Consider the following 17,282-nt stretch of genomic DNA (forward strand, 5'->3'; position numbering starts at 1 on the left):
AAGGCTCATTCTGTTAGAGCCATGGCAGTGTCAGTGGCCCACTTGCAAGCAGTTCCTGTGGAGGAGATCTGCAAGGCTACGACGTAGAGATCTCTCCACAGTTCTCTCATTACTGTCTCGATAGGGATGGCCAATGTGACAGTAGTATCGGCCAGTCTGACCTTCGGAACCTGTTTGAGGTGTAGAACTCAACTCTCCCAACAAAGGACTTTTTGTTTAGGTTCAGGTTGTCTCCCCCTCTGTTATCCACAGCACTGGTGTTATGCTCGTTTGCACTGGGTTTTTGATGTCTGTTAGTCCCCTTTTTGTGTTGGGAAGTAGCCTGTAGCTAGGGATTCACCCTTGAGTGAGGACTAACATCCTGCTGACATCTGAGAACACCTGTTGCAGGTAAGTAACTCTGCTTTCTCTGAGGACAAGTAGCATGGTAGTCCTCATGAAACCTGCCTGCCACCTCACGGAGTTGGGTTTCTCCTATTTTTTATTTTAATTAGAATTCTGTTACGAGACTGAAGATGGACCCTCTGTGGACGCTTGGTATAGGGCATGCTCAGTGTGCCTAGTCAAAGTCCTAGAAACTTTGACATAAGTTTTCCGCATCAGGGCTGCATCTGATGATGTCACTCATGTGAGGACTAAAATCCTGCTGTCTTCTGAGAACACCTGCTTAATTATTTCTGCTTCTCCTTGAAGTTTACCTCCATGCACCCTTTCCTTCCTTTCCAATCTCTAGTCTTTAAGGAGCCACAGTGTTTATCCCATGCCCTTTTGAATTTGTTTGCTGTTTTTGTTCTCACCACCTCTTCCGGAAGGGCATTCCAGGCATCAACCATCCTCTCCATGAAGAAGCATTTCCTGATGAATGTTCTGAGTTGTTCCCCCTGGAGTTTCGGGTCATAACTGTTCGTTCTACGGTTTCCTGTTCAACAGAAAAGCTTTGAAATTTCTACATTATTAAAACATTTCAAGTATCTGAACATCTGTATCATATCTTCCCTGCACCTCCTCTCTTCCAGGGTATACATATTTAGATCCTTCGTCCTCTCCTCATAAGTCTTCTGATACAGACCTGACACCATTTTGGTCGTTGTCCTGTGTACCGCCTTGTCCGGTGCCTATCTTTTTTGAGATTTGGGCTGCAGATCTGAACACAGTACTCCAGGTGATTCCTCACTAGGCCACGTACAAGGGCATTATCATACTTTTTCCTGCTGCTTAGTCCTCTCTGTGCAGCCCGGTATTCTTCTGTCTGTATTTTCATTTTCATTTCAATTATTAAAATTTATTTATTGCTTAACACAAAAGGCCTAAGCATTGCTTTGCTGCATTCAGATCTCCAGAAACTATTACCCCGCATCAGATTCTCACCTCCTATCACATACAGCTCTTTTGAATTACTGCACCCCACATACAAGACTCTGAACTTCTTGGAATTGTATCCCAGCTGCTGACCACTCTTCAAGCTTTCTTACATCACTTTTCATTCTCTCTAATCCTTCAGTGTGTCCACTCTGTTGCAGATCTGAGTATCATCTGCAAATTGCAAACTTTACCTTCTATCCCTTCTACAATGTTGCTTACAAAAGATAAACAGAACTGGTCCGAAAACTGATCCCTTTGGCATGCCACTTAACATTCAGGCCGATACAGTAAACTGCGCGGGAGAGCCTGCGAGCGCCCAGGCTACTCTCCTGGGCGCACGATTCATTAAGCAAAGGTATGCAAATTAGGGCCCGCGGCGGCGGTCAGTGGGTTTGACAGCCATCGCTTAATTTTACCGGCGTCTGTTGTCGAACCTGCTGACAGCAAAGGGTTCAAAAAACAGACGCCGGCAAAATTGAGCATCCGTTTTCCTGGCCTCGGGCAGATTTTTTTTTTTAGATTTTGTTATTTTTTTTATTTTTGGGGCTTCCTACATAATATCGCTATGATATTAAGTCGGAAGGTGTACAGAAAAGCAGTTTTTTTTCTGCTTTTCTGTACACTTTCTTGGTGCCCGCCGAAATTAACTCCTGCCTTTGGCAGGAGTTAATTTCTGAGAGTAAAATGTGCGGTTTGGCTGCACATTTTGCTTTCTGGATCACACGGACTAACTAATGGGCTCATCAACATGCATTTGCATGTTGCGGGTGCTATTAGTTTTGGGGGGGATTGGCAGCGCGTTTTCCACGCGCTATTACCCTTTACTGTATAAGGGGTATAAAATAGCGCGTCGAAAACGCCACGGCCAAATGGGGGCTAACGGTGTGCTCAGTCCATCGCACCATACTGCATCGGCCCAATTGTTCTCTCTTCTGAATAGGTTCCATTTATCATTACATGCTGTCTCCTCTCAGTCCCAACAGGAAACTCTATTCCATGTTGCTTATGCTCAGAAGTGAAAGGTTCAGATCTAAAGCTATCTGGGTAGATATTCTGTCCTGCAGAAATTTACCCGTACTTTTTTTTTTTTTAAGTTGGCTATTTTACTAGTCTTTACTGCAACATCTGGCAGTAATTGCCATAGTTTAATTATTTTTTGACAAGTTGCAAGGGTGTGTTCTGTGTGAGATCAAGATTCCACCTGATTTGCTAACACAGCTGAGAGAAGGAAGCTATAGTTGTCTTGATTCTGCTCAGGTTCTCTAGGTCAGTAAACTCTTCTAAATTGACCTTGGGTAAAAAAATTGAGTAGGATTTCTGTTTCTTTCAGTACATACAACATAAAAGCGCTTTTAGTTATACTGAGATGTAATTTAAATACATATTCATCATAGCTAAGCCAAGTAAGAAGGAAAGTGGCATCTTTTTTCTGCTCCTTTCTGTTTATTGTGAGAGATTAGCATGGAATGTCATTTAACTGTGCCATTTGATGGAGAAGACACTGGTTCCTTTAATTGTTTTCTTTGCAATAGCACCTTATAGTGTAAAAGTGAAGATCACTTATTGCTGCTGATAGCCTGATAGAGGATTGTACTAGTAGGATGGAGCAGGACTAGTGCCAGAAGTGCCTGCCCATCACCATTTTTCTAGCTTGTCTTCCTGGGCTAATATCGAGAGACATGTAGAGAGAGCAATGCTGTCTCTTTAAAACTATTGCCATAAGAAAGAGCAGCAGGTGATTCTCCCCCCCCCCCCCCCCCCCCCCCCACAGTTGAAGAGTTTGTCACCTTTCCCTCTTGTGTAAAGTAATTGAGTACTACAGTAATTTGAACTAGGTTTAATGTTTTAGCCATGTAGAGAAAAGAAAATGAAAATTAACAAAATTGTTCCAATAGACAATAATGGGATCTGTGAAGGTGTGGCAAGGGACTTTCTGGAGATTATCCCAACTATGGGCTAGAGTAATCTAATTGAGTTTTTGGGTTCAGGGTGATGAATACAAAGGGCATAAATATGTGAGTGGATAACCTGTTATGGGCAGAACAGAGGGTATAAAAGGATTATTTTTAGTGACTCCACTTCCTGATTTTCTTTTTTGATGAATTGCTGTTGATTTATTTTTTTGAATACCCTACTTATCTGTAAAATCAATTGTTTTACATCAGTTAGTATTTGGTATATCCCTTCCTGTGTCCTCATAATAAGAGGGCTGTGAAGTGCAGGTTTGCCCTCAAGCAGGGGGCAAGATACACTTCTTTGCTCTTGAGGCTAGAAGTTGGGCTATGACCAATCACTCTTCACTCTTTAAAGAAGTGCTCCAACAGTATTTTACTTAAAATGTCTTCAGTGGTGGTAATTTGACAGAGTGCATTTTGTGACAGGATATCCTAATGAATGGATTCTGGGTTCCTGCTATACTAGTGTTTCTCAATCACTGGTCCATGGCCTAGCACCAGTCCCCAGTAGCATTTCTGCCAGTTCACAGAGTGATGATTGCAAAAGGATTAAAAGGAAGCAAGATCTGCCCTGCAGCTGCAAAAACCTCACTGCCCCTTGCATCACAACCACCATAGGCTTTTCCTAACCTTACCACCCTTGTATTGCCTTGGTCTTTTTTTTTCTTGAGTTGGGGCCAGTTCTGAGGTGCGATCTCTGGGAGTCGGTGTGAGACTGAGTCAGCATCTGCTCTGCTTTCAGGTTCCACCTCCTGCACAGAAGCCAGGAGGGAGTGTGGCTATCTCCTCGTTTGAGAGCAGAGAAGACACTGACTCAGACTCATGCTGGCTCATTAACATTCATTTGTAGTTGCTTCCCTCCAGGAGATCAGACCTGGGAACCTCCCCCTACTGGGGGGGGGGGGGGGGAGTCCAAGTGTTAATTGTAGTAGTGTTGCTAACTGGCATAGAGGGAGAGATTTGATATCATTTTTTTCCCTTAATGATGAGCTGGTGGCTTAGTGGATGAGGGAGGGATTTTCTTTTTTTCATGATCAACTGCAGGTTGTTTGGGAGGCAGTGGGGAGGGTTTTTTCACCCATTGATAAGAAAGTTGAATTAGCCATGGTCCGTGGGTGAAGCTATCCCGTGGCACCGAACGGTCTTCTCTCCAAGCTAGTAGAGCTTTGAGCTATGCTCCTCACAGGTCTCCTGGCAAGCCATCTTGCTCCACTGCAATTTGTACTTAATTCAGCTGCGCAACTTCTTTCTCCAAAGTCGCCCTACTCACATACTCCTCTTCTGAAGTCACTGCATTGGCTCATTTCCTGGCGTGTAGCCAGATGGACTCAGTACAAATGGGATAGTATCCGCGTGCTAGCAGTTGGAGACGGATCTGACGTCAGCACGGGGGCGTATATATCCCCACAGGAAGCGTAGCTATTCAGTAATTTCCGCCTCCAAAGCAGTTTGGAGTGCCTGCACGCTAGTTGAGCGTGCTTTCCAAGACTACTTTAATTTTTCTCTTTTCTTCTTAATCAGACCATAACCTTGCCTACCACGGCGGGGCTGAGGAAATCTGAAGAAGGGCGTTTATTGCGCCATCTCGACATTGGCAGATTGCTGCCCAGATATTTGGAACTTACACAAGACCTACGAAAGACGGACCATCTGTTCGTCCTGCACAGCGGGAAGAAACAAGGTTAAGCGGCCTCTCGGCCCACCATCGCCCGCTGGATCAAGGAAGTTATCTGGGCAGCTTACGTAGAGGCTGGAAAAACCCCGCCTCTACATGTCAAGGCTCATTCTACCCGAGCTCAAGCGGCATCCTGGGCGGAATCCAGGATGCTATCGCCTGCGGAAATCTGTAAAGCGGCGACATGGTCCTCCCTCCATACCTTTTCCAGATTCTACCGCCTGGATGTCCAGGCCAGGGAGGACTCAGCATTTGCCAGGGCGGTGTTACATGGGCCTCAGGCAGCCTCCCGCCCAGGTGGGGAGTAAAGCTTTTGTACATCCCATTTGTACTGAGTCCATCTGGCTACACGCCAGGAAATGTTGGGATTACTACCTGATAATCCCCTTTTCCTTAGTGTAGACAGATGGACTCAGCATCCCGCCCAGCTGCCTGCGTACATGGGTATCACCAATTCCAGGGAAGCCATGTCATCTGTTTCCATGAGAGCGTACACTCTACCAGGTGTCCACGCCTTTCGGTTGGGAATGCTGGCGGTCTCCAGCTACTATCAATCGGTCAGGGGAATCCTGTTTCACTTTTTAACTGTGCGTCAGTACACTATAACAGCTTTTGCAAGGAGGATTACTGAATAGCTACGCTTCCTGTGGGGATATATACGCCCCCGTGCTGACGTCAGATCCGTCTCCAACTGCTAGCACGCGGATACTATCCCATTTGTACTGAGTCCATCTGTCTACACTAAGGAAAAGGGGATTATCAGGTAGTAATCCCAACATTATCCGCTCCCACATACAGTTCAAGCTCCTCTTTCTTACCTACAAATGCCTTCACTCTGCAGCACTTCACTCTCTCTCTCTAAACCCTCCTTGTGCATGCCGCTCGTCGGATAAGTCACTCCTGTCTGTGCCCTTTTCCGCAAATAAGCAGGCTGAATTAGCCATGACTTTGGGAATGTTTCCAGTCCTCTAGGTGGTGGAGCTTTCTCAAATCACACAGAGCTGTGCTCTATGTGCCCGTGTGGAAGTATCTACCATGTGACACAAATCCTGCCTTAGTCTTGTTCTTTCTGCGTTGCTGGGTGCATGCAGAGCTCTTTCTCTCTTTATTTTAGTTGTTAATTTAGTTCCCTTCGTTCACTGTTTGGAGGAAGATGCACAATGGATGGTGGAAGCTGGGTCTATGCTGCTTGTGTCAGACCAGGTGTCATTGAGTCCGCTCTGGGGCCCAGATGGGATTTCCCCGAGAGCGAGGACAGAGAGGGCCTCTTTAACAAGGCCCTATAGTGAGTCGGGGACTCTAAGCACCCCATGCCAGTTCAGAGTAGAGCATCATGGAATGTACATCCACTTGATGCATCGAAGCGTGTTTTGCCGAACCTGACACATCGGTGCACCTCATGGTAGCCTTGGCTTTGATGTGCATCATCAATGCGATGCATCCGATGCAGCGAGGCATGTGCATCGAAGTGACTGGTTGAAGCTGTGGCATCGGCTCATTCGGCAGCGGGTATCGTGACCTGATTGAGGTGCAGGGGAGAGTTGGCTGATGCATCGACGTGCAGAGTTGATGCTGGAAGTACGCTGACCTGTGGAGGCGTTGCCCCAACATAAATATAGACAAGACCTAGGAGGTCGGCCAGCAGGTGTACGTGGACTTACCTTGTTAGGCCTCATCGTAGGAGAGCATCGCCAGTTGGTGAGATGACTCTAGCACCTCTGAGATAGGCCTCTTCGAGAAACTCTTCCCGTGCAAGCCTATGTTCAAAACTCTCCGACCAAACACCTGACTGATCAGGATGACAGAGTGGTGAGGCTGTCAGTCCATCTTGCTTACACACTTGGGGTTGAATCATCCTCTTGCCTAAGAAGGAAGAATATGATTCTCCTGTCCAGCGCATTGGTCATGTCGATTAAGGTTTCCTGACACCAGGGTGGAGGTTTATGGCATACTATGACCACTTTGGATATCGACAAAGCAGTGCTAGATGCGACTGGGGCGCCAGTGATCCTGCCACAGCACCGAGGAAGCTAGTCTCGCTATCAGACACATGGGGCCCAAACCCTTGAACTCATTGGAGAAAGGGATGTGTTACAGACTGGGAAAACGAAGTGCCAAATTTGGCAAATTTCTTTGGCGGCTCTGGGCAACAGTCAGCATAAAGGAAAACAAAATGTAACTACCCAAATCCAAGGACCGTGGACTTCAGCTGGATTAGTGGCAGGGCGCAGTGCCCAGCCTGCAAGTGTTGACCAGTCTGAAAATGATAGCGGCATCAGCCATGTGATTATACGTAACCCCCTAATAATTAAGGCAGGCAACACAGGGATGCAATGCCTGACCCCTTCACCAGGCCACATCAACATATGACGAGTGTAAAAGGTGGCAACTCTGGTGCTAGTCACCCTCCACTGCGGTCCAAAGGAGGGCCATCCACCAACTGATGTACCACACCTCCAAAGAAGATGGGGGCGCCCATATACATGAGATTCAAACCCAAGCGATTTCAGTGAGGGAGGTAATCATGGCCCAAATGGGTGGCCAGAGGACGATCCCCTATACAGATGGAGGAAGATTGACTCTGCAGACAGCCGCCGCAAAGTGGGTCTCGTCTGGCAGTAGCTGTAACCCAGGCCTCGCACTCTGAATAGCCACAGCCTGTGCAGGGATTCCATGGTAGACTAATGACGGTCTATAAAAATAATAAATAAATTTATTAAAATAAATAGTACTGTACTGAGCATTTGTGGGAATTCTCATGAGAGCCATCTCAGTCTGTTTTTGCCCATACACAGCCCGGATATATATGCAAACTCTCCATCTGCTTCCTTAGGAATTCAGAGTGAAATCCCTCAGTATGCTTTTCTCTTACATCCAAAATTTGGAATGGATATATACTCTCGAGCTGAAGGAGATAAATGCTCAAATACTTGTTCATCCTTCACTTTGCTGTTATCTTCACTTCAAGGTGGATTTTTCCCACTGCCAGTACAAGATACTCCTGTTTGCCTTAGCAGCAGCTCTGAAAGTCTTTGCATAATGCTTTACAGTGATAGCTGCACACCTCCATCACCAGGGGATTCAATTTCTTTCCCATACCTGCTGCTTTCGATACGGTTAATCATAACACTCTCATTCATAGACTATCCGAAATAGGTCTTACCGGTTTTACTCTACAATGGTTCACTTCTTATCTCAGCAATAGATCATTCCAAGTAAACATCAATTCATCTAAATCCGAAGTTATAGCACTTGAAACAGGTGTTCCGCATGGGTCTTCTCTCTCAGCTACTCTCTTCAATATTTACCTACTGCCTCTATGCCATCTACTTTCTGGTCTTGGACTAACATACTATATAATACGCTGACGATATCCAAATTCTCATCCCGATTGTAGACACCATTGAACAAACTTTTAAACTTATCGAAATGTATTTTAATGTCATAAAACAGCTATTAATTCATGAGACTTAGTATTAATCTTGGCAAGACAGAATTTATTTTACTCGAAAGAAAAATTTCGGCATCAAATGTAAGCTATACTATGCAGCTTGAGAAAATTATGATCAAATTAAGTGACAGTCAGATATCTTGACATCTGGCTCGACCCAGAACTCAGTTTTAAAAAGCACGTTTCAATAAAAATCAAAGAAGGATTTAGAAAACTCTTCATGCTAAAGCACCTTAAACCTCTGCTAAATCATAATGATTTTAGAACAATTTTACAAGCACTAATTTTTAATACTATTGATTAATATAACTCACTTATGTTAGGCTTACCTTATTCCATGATCCGACCATTATAGATCCTTCAAAGTGCTGCCGCTAGAATTTTAACTGGATGCAAGAGATCAGATCACATTACTCCCATTCTGAAAGAACTACACTAGTTGCCAGTTGAAAAACTGGCAACCAGTGTATTTATGGCAGTCAGCTATTTATGGCAGTCAGGTTGAATGGCTAAACGCAGTGGTCTGTCTTCATACACCACAACATAACCTCAGATCTTCCAACAAAGGGCTTTTATCTATCCCATCATTAGTGACAGCGCGTCTTACCACAGTCCGAGACAGAGCAATATCGTTAGCAGGACCTGGATTGTCGAACAAACTTCCAACGAACATAAGGTTACAGAGCGACTTAAAATTGTTCAGGAAACAAATTTAAACCTGGCTATTTGAGCAAGCTTTCAAGGATGGCATTTGTTAAACTCAATTTATCTCATCTACACCGCACTTTAGTACGTTCTTAACTGGATTTAGTTTTTTAGTCCTTTGAATTTTTATTAACATCATAATTATTGACGTGTGTTTTATTTTTCATTTTATTTGTTTTATAATGCTTTTAGGAACACGATGGCTGGTTCTTAGATTTTTTTTGTTTTAATTGATCTTTCTTTTTAAATTATAACATGTGATATTTAGTATGCTTTATTCAACTCTGTATTTTTATTGACTTTTAGTACTATTTTATTGTTTTAGAAATTATCACTTTATTTCTATCATGATTGTAAACCGTTGTGATGGCTTGTTCCATATGACGGTATAGAAAATGTCATAAATAAATAAATTAAAATCACAACAAGCGCTCGAGAAATAAGCATTTTACACTGGGGTCTCGACTCTCAATGGGATCAGCTGATTCAACCTTTATCCACCACAGTCCAGGCTTCCAAGGCAAGAGTTATTTTTATAGTTGCAAAACACTCTCACAATTCAGAATGAGGTACTGCCTCACCCTCTTCTTTATCATTTCTAGCTAGCGATGGATACCACCTTGATAGGGAGGAGGTGTTCACTCAGGATCATTTTGATCTCAGGGTGCCTGGTCTCAAAAATGGAACCATTATCTGATCAATCGCTGAATTAAAGGTGATCAGATATGCTTTTTCAAAGTTTATGCATCTTCGAGAGATGAACATCTTAATTTGAACAGCCCACTAGGTTGCTTTGTTTAATGAGAAGAAATAGGGTGGTGCAGAATCATAGCCTATCTGCAAGGAATCATTCAAGATTGAGGCGGGTGCAACCAGACATTGGCCTCTCCTACAAGCCTCCTATCTTCTGGAAATATCCAAAACACTGGTGGATAATTCTTATGACAGTCATCAACTGACAGACTATTCATTTTAGGGGGTTGGCTGACCTTTGACTTGTTTGCATCGATACAAAACAGATGACTAGATTGTTTTTATTTCTACCCTGCAATCTCAGGCTGGCTTAGGGTGTTTTTCTCCTTCACTGGGAGACTAGCCTCATGGACATTTTTCCACTACTACTGCTGATTGCCAGGTCAGAGTGAATGCTGCTACAAGACCATGCTTCCTTATTACTTATAACTTCAGCATTACACCGATAGCCATAGTTGTATGTCTTGTACAGCTTTACAACCACACCCTATATAAATGGGGGGACACCCTATGTTAACTCAAAATGGGAGAACACTGTTATCATCTAAGTCTTCCGTACCTGAGTCCGATGGTTTGGATGTTGAAAATTCAGTACTTGCTCATCTCTTCTTGTCTAGAGAGATCGGGAGCATTTTGGTTCCAGGGTTATACCTTCCCATTGATCGGATATTTCAAATGGTACCAACAGACTGATTTTCTTGTGAGCCCAAGTATTTGCTAACGTACTTGACTCAGGTCTACCACATCACTGATGAAAGTATATCTCAAAGTCTTTAGTGACGTCCCCGTTCAAGTAGACACTAAATTAGTCTCTACTAAGCCATTGATATCTGGCTTTGTAAAAGACTTGTGCCGCATTTAGCCCTCTGCACAACTTCCTCCCTCTCCATGCAACTTGAATCTTATCCTTAAACAACCCATGGGGCTGCCTTTTTGGTTCATTTCAGAAGGATTTTCGTCTGTTTAGAATGGGAAGTAGAGTTTCTTATAGTAGTTACTTCAGCCACGAGAGTCTGCAGACTTCAAACTAATGTTAGCTATATGCCATACATACAATATTTTCCGTGATTGGGCGGTCTTCACTCAACCAAAAATTGTCAATCAAAGGTTGTCTTGACGTTCCATATTCCAGTGTATCGTGTTGTCTACCCTTTTTCCTGACCCTGAAGGAGAGAGTATCCTTCATACCTTAGATTTTAGAAGTGACTTGATCTGCTATAAAAGAGAATTTGTTTGCGTCGCCAGGCTTCTCATCTATTGGTTACATGCAATACTAACCGACTTGACATCAGTCACCTACCGTATATTGGCCACCAGCTTAGCAGAATGTATTCAGCTCTGCTGCATCTTAGCAGGATTGCAGATAACAGACGAGCATAATCAGCTTAGATCTCTGACTTCTGTGGTGGTTCATCTTTGCATGGTACCCTTTGAGTACATTTGCAAAGCTGCAATTTGGTGATTAGTTCATATCTTTATGTCCCAATGTTGTACAACCTCTCAAGGACAGACACTAATTTTGGACAAGATTTTTTTTGCATGACTTATTCATGCAGTAGTCTACTCTTTATGAAGGAATCTTGGCTGCTTACTGAGTAAACGCTCTGCTGCAATCCCCAGCTTGGGACTCCTCACAGATCATGGCTAATTCAGCCTGCTTATTGATGGAAAAAGCAAAGTTTGTTTACTCATGAGATGCCCTCCTGTCTTCCTATATTAGCTTTGATATAGACTGAGGAGGCTTTTGAAGTACACATGCTCAATAGAGCTTAAAGCTCTATTAGCTTGGAGAGAAGAGGCCATTCAGTGCTGCTGGATGACGTTGTCCACAGATCATGGCTAATTCATCTTGCTATCTACGGAAAACACTATTTATGGTAAGCAAACTTGCTTTTCTGAGGACAGTACTGGCTGGCTGGAAGAGAAGGATTTTTTTAACTTGAGCAACTTTTTTAGAAATCAGTTTTCTTAAACTGGCTAGTAAGTTTCTTAAAATTGCACAAATGAGCTATAGGACTGACACAAATTAATGACTGGGTGGAGGAGGGTAGTATATTCTATCTGCTCTTTAATTATTCTGGGGAATCCCTTCACCTCCCTCCATCTCAGGTTATCAGAGCTGCAACTGGTTCATGTAATTTAAGAAAGATAGCAGACTTTTGACACACAAAAGGTTGAGAAACACTATCCTATACCATCTAGTACATCCTGTGGTACCTGGAGTCCAGTAGCTGTAGTGTTACTTATCAGGACAGAGCTCTTTCTTCTCTTCTCCATCTGTTGAATACCATAAGGATATAGTCGTCATTTCCTCCATAATTTGTGTAGCACATTTTCTGGCACCATGCTATACTGACTGCACAAAGCCAAAAAAAAAAATATATCCTCCTCCTTTTGAAGCATTCACCGTGATCACTTTTGTGGTTTCCAGATTTCTTTTCTGTGAAACCAAAACAAAGAACCAGGGATAACTTCCTCAAATAAAAAATGTGTGTGTTGGTGTGCCAAACTTCTCTTTAGCCCCCACCCTTCAGTGGTAATTACCTGTTTCAGAGTTTCTAAGTATTTTCTCTTATTGTGTCTAAAGAAAATGCACCTCCTTCCCTTCGGTCCATGCAGACTGATGTCTCCACCTCCTTTACTTTAGCATGCATTGGGCCACTGATGCAAAAAAGGTTTGAATCAGTGACCTGGTGCAAAATTCCTTGAACCCAGAGGTAGGACTGACTCCTTTCTTGAGAAAAATTCAAAGAACTATTTTCTGTTACACTAGGAAACACTTTTCTTCATAAACTTAAGAAAAAAATATAGGTATAGAAATTCATACTTGCTCCCCTTTCTTTGCTCTCCAAAATAGGGGAGAGCCTACCCCTTTCTTGGGCATGCATCTACTCTTCTAACACACAACAGCTTTTGTGCTATTTCTCCTGCCTCTCAGGAGAAAACTCACAGCAACTTTAGAAGAATATAGGCCAGTGGTTCCCAAACCTGTCCTGGAGAAAATCATATGAGATCTAAAAGAGTAAGAAGGAACAAGGTGAGACTTGAGAGGGACAGTGGCTCTATGGTTATAGACTGCAAGACGATTGCAGTGGCAAGGAGGTAAATATGCCTGGAGCATATTTGCTTGAGCTGATGGGTGTTCAAAAGCTGCAGGAGTTTTCTAGCCACTCTGGAGGCCTTAATAAGACAAAAGGTAAAAAATGTATTGTATTCCATACTATAAATAAGTGGGCAATTTGAACTCTCAAATATTTTTATAACGAGAATCTCTACTGTATCTGACTATAGCTTTGTTACGTAATAATAATTGGGTTGTAACATTTTTTTTTTCCTCCTTGTCGCCTGATTATAAACTGCCATACATTTCAGCCTTCAAAATGAGTAGCCATACATTCCACCCCACAGGTGGCTATTTAAGTGCAAATTATGAAACCCTATTGTGGTCTCTTTTACTTAACACCACAGAAATGCAAATCATAAGTTTTAACAAATATTTGTATTTTTTGTTAGTATATGCTAAAAGTAAAAATTTCTTCAATAATAATTTATAATGCTGACTACAATGTCTTTTATCATTTAGTAAAAACCCAGAGCTTTTGTGTTAAGGCATGATAGATATTGTCAACCAAAGCATCAGTTGTAGATTTGCTATCAAATTATTAGTAATCCAAAAGTAACATGTATAAGACATTAATAGTATCTTACCAGTTTTAGTTCAGTGCCTGTAAAGAGAATTTTGTTCTTTAGATCCATAGTTTTTCATTTACTATGCATAATGGGGATATAACACACTTCTCATGTCACAAAATTAACTTAATCTAATTGTTTTCTCTCATATTACAGATAGCAGATCAGATGTTCTTTCACAGTGATTATCGACCTCTTATCCGTGACGCCAACAACTTTGTCTTAGATGAGCAGACACAGCAAGCTCCACATCTCATGCCACCCCCATTCTTGGTTGATGTCGATGGTAACCCTCACCCACCAAGATACCAGAGATTAGTTCCAGGACGTGAGAACTGCAGAGATGAGCAGCTTATTCCCCAGATGGGAGTGACCTCCTCAGGTATTATGGGCACGCCATGGAAGTTAGGTTTGAGATGTTAAGTTTTTGTGTGTTGGAAGTCCATATGTTTATATATTGGGATCAGATTTTCACTAGGCTTGTTCAGCATTAATTTGTGATCTTATTGACATGAGATTAGAGGTCCCTCTGAATATTTTAATATGTATGAACTCATCTTTGCACAACTTGAAATAGATATTTGAAACACTGATGTTCTGTGATTCCCATCAGTTACAGACCTTGGGGCATGATCCAACACAGGCATTTTCCAGTGGCACTTAATAGCAGTGGCACTTAATAGCAGTGGCACTTATTAGGTCCAGAGGACCAAGGTATTTCTACTAGTTTTTCCTTTGGAAGCATTTTTGGTGTATATGCCCATAACATATATGCAAAGTTAATTTACTGAAAGGGCATGAAATTTGAGGTCCAACTGCACTAACTAAAATAATTTCTGCATTCTACACATGTTCTCCTTGGGATAAGCATGTTAGCAGCATAGGTGGGGCAAGAAGAAATTCAATGAGCAATTTCTGCTGCAGATGATGATTCAATTTGTTAAAAGTTATGCTTCAATTTGTAAAAAGTTATGCTTCACTTTCCTCTATTTTAATACATTTATCTTTATAATGCTTTCAATTGTAAAAAGTTTAATTTCACCTTCCTATATATTTTGATACATTTATCTCTGTTATGCTTTCAACTGTATCTCTGTATTTACACATGTTCCTTGTTTCATTGTAAAGCGCCTGTTGCTTACTTATGTTTAATGTGAACAGATGAGATGTTCCCAATGTTCATCGGTATATAAAAACTTCTAAATAATAATATAAACATATATGTGTACTATTTGTGCAGCTAGGAGCCACCCAACAAGGTAAGGTGAAGAAAATGGAAAGAGACTTGCTTTGTTGATGGTATCTATGTGTAGGGTACATTAGCCCCAAAGTAGTGATTTCTTGCTCTGTCTTATGTACCAGAAAAAGCAAAACACATTTCCTACTCCCAACCAAACCCCCACTTCCCCAATATCAGGGTAAGCAAAAGCAGACATTCAGATATGCCTTGATCCTTTCCCCTAGCATTCTTGTTACTTTCTCCCTTCCCTTGCTCTGTCTTCTGCCCCTCTTATCTTGCTCTGTGGTGGTTCTTTCCCCCAGACCTCTTGGACTTCCCTTTTTCATTTTCTTCATTGTTACTTGGTTTCTTTGGGGTTCCTTCCTTGCTTACTCTTTGGGGGCAGCCCTACTCCCCTTTAGCTGACAGGTAGCTGCCGCTAGCATGCTCATTTTAGTGTCCCCCCACCCTTTGGAGTGGTCCTTCTTTCCTTGCTCTCTGGGGGTGGAGAGGGGAGAAAACCAGGACAGACAGTTCAGCCTGCTCTACCCCCCTCTTGCATTCTTTTTGGGGGGTAATCATCCCTTTCTGCCCCCATTCTCTCTTTGGAAGTAACAGGCTCTCCTTGCTTTTTCGGGACAGCCGCATTATTGGCTTACCATTTGGAGTTGGAAGTCTCCTTGGTCTCACTCTGTCTATGATCTCCCCACCAATCCCCCCCCACCCCTGTTGTAAGCGTAGTACCACCCCACCACTAGAGCAGACAATGGAGGGAGGCAGGAATCACTTCTCCAAAACATATTGTTCCTTGCTTTTCCTTTGACCCTCTAATTATTAACATGCAAGCTAGGAACCAGATAGACTGTTGGAAGAGGCAGGAATGACAGTGGTTGAGTGAAATAATTCCTGACTTTCACAGATCATTTACACTGTAGCTGCAGCACAGGCAAGTCACATGCCATGGTTTCTGGTGGTATGTGACTGAAAATTCCATGCCTTTATTTTGTTTATTTATTGATTGGGATCAGAAGTAAATTTCATTCTCGCAGGACAAGAAGGATGGTAGTCCTCACATATGGGTGACATCACAGCATGGAGCCCAATCACGGAACACTTTTGTCAAAGTTTCCAGAACTTTGACTGGCCCCTACTGGGCATGCCCAGCATGGCACTAACCCTGCAGTCAGCAGGTGTCCCCCTTCAGTCTTCTTTTTTCCGCACAGCAGTAGCCTCGCGGTTAAGGAGCTCTGCAGAGATTCCTGACAGGAATTTTCCTCACATAATTACTAAAAGTTAATTTGCCCCACAGGGGTCCCTCCTTTAACTTTTCCAAGCCGCGGTACTCCGGTAAGTTTTTACCCGTTTTCCCGTCGATTACTGTCACGTATGGCCCTCGCGGCCTACCGGCCGTCGCCTGTTCTGCGGCTCAATTTTTTGCCATGGCGTCGGGGTTTTGTTGGTGCCCCGACTGTAATCGCACCATGTCCATCACAGACCCGCACAAAGTCTGTGTAATGTGTCTTGGACAAGAGCACGATGTCTTGACCTGCACCAAATGTGCCCTAATGACACCAAAAGGTCGCAAGGCCAGAATGGAGCAGATGGAACTTCTCTTCCATGCTCAAACCCCGACTCCGTCCATTGCATCGATGTCGTCAGAACTGGCTCAGTCAACTTCGTGCCAGCATCGCCCACCGGCCGGTGACCGTCTGTCATCAACAACATCTCGGCCTTAGACACCCTCTACTTCCCCTAGGGACCGAGGGGATCGTAGAGACAAATATCGACATCGAAAGTCTTGGACCATCGAGGGAGCGAAGTCATCGACCTCGCCATCTTCTGAGCCGCTGTCAAAGAAACCCCGTCCAGAAAAGGCACCGACCTTTTCAGCGACCGGTCACAGAGGCAACCCTCACCCGACAGGGTATTGGGAGCCGCGACTCCGCCTTTATCGGTGGTCCCTCCGGCTATGCCTCTGCCTCCTTCTTCTCTTCCGGAGCCGGGGCTGCTTGCTCCAGGTCTCCGAGAAGAACTGGACTGGATGGCTCAGGAGGCCATCGACAAGGCGATGCAACGACTCCAGGCTCCTCCGGCACTGACACGGATTGTGGAACCGACCACCGACCCGATTCCAGCAGCGTTGGCACCGCTTCTGTCCAGGATGGAAGCGCTCAGTGCCGATATGCCCATCGGCGCCACCGAGCCATCCATCGATGCCCTCGATGCTTGAGTCGGTGCCTTTGATGCCTCCATCGGTGCCTCCAATTATTCCTTCGATTCCTTTGGAGCCTAGACCAGGACCTGCGGGTATCCCACCGCCCTGTCCCCCTCTACTTCTTAGAGGGGCAGGTGCTGATTCCTATGACATCTGGACTGATGATTCCTCCCCAGACACCGATGATTTGCCTTCACCACCTTCACCCACTGAAAGTAGAAAGCGTTCTCCTCCAGAGGACCTTTCCTTTATAAATT

At 43.6% G+C, this 17,282-nt stretch overlaps 1 protein-coding gene across 2 annotated transcripts in view; it reads left to right on the plus strand.

Annotated features, from left to right (window-relative positions):
* The window catches only part of PHIP (pleckstrin homology domain interacting protein), a 944,985-nt gene that overhangs the window by 360,434 nt on the left and 567,269 nt on the right, over positions 1–17,282 (plus strand). For both annotated transcript variants that reach the window (XM_029595577.1, XM_029595576.1), the window contains exon 16: positions 13,748–13,973. In XM_029595577.1, coding sequence (XP_029451437.1) covers positions 13,748–13,973 — 226 coding nt within the window. The remainder of the gene's footprint in view (positions 1–13,747; positions 13,974–17,282) is intronic.

This window comes from Rhinatrema bivittatum, chromosome 3, assembly GCF_901001135.1.
Source record: "Rhinatrema bivittatum chromosome 3, aRhiBiv1.1, whole genome shotgun sequence".
In the NCBI taxonomy this organism is placed as follows: Eukaryota; Metazoa; Chordata; class Amphibia; order Gymnophiona; family Rhinatrematidae; genus Rhinatrema; species Rhinatrema bivittatum.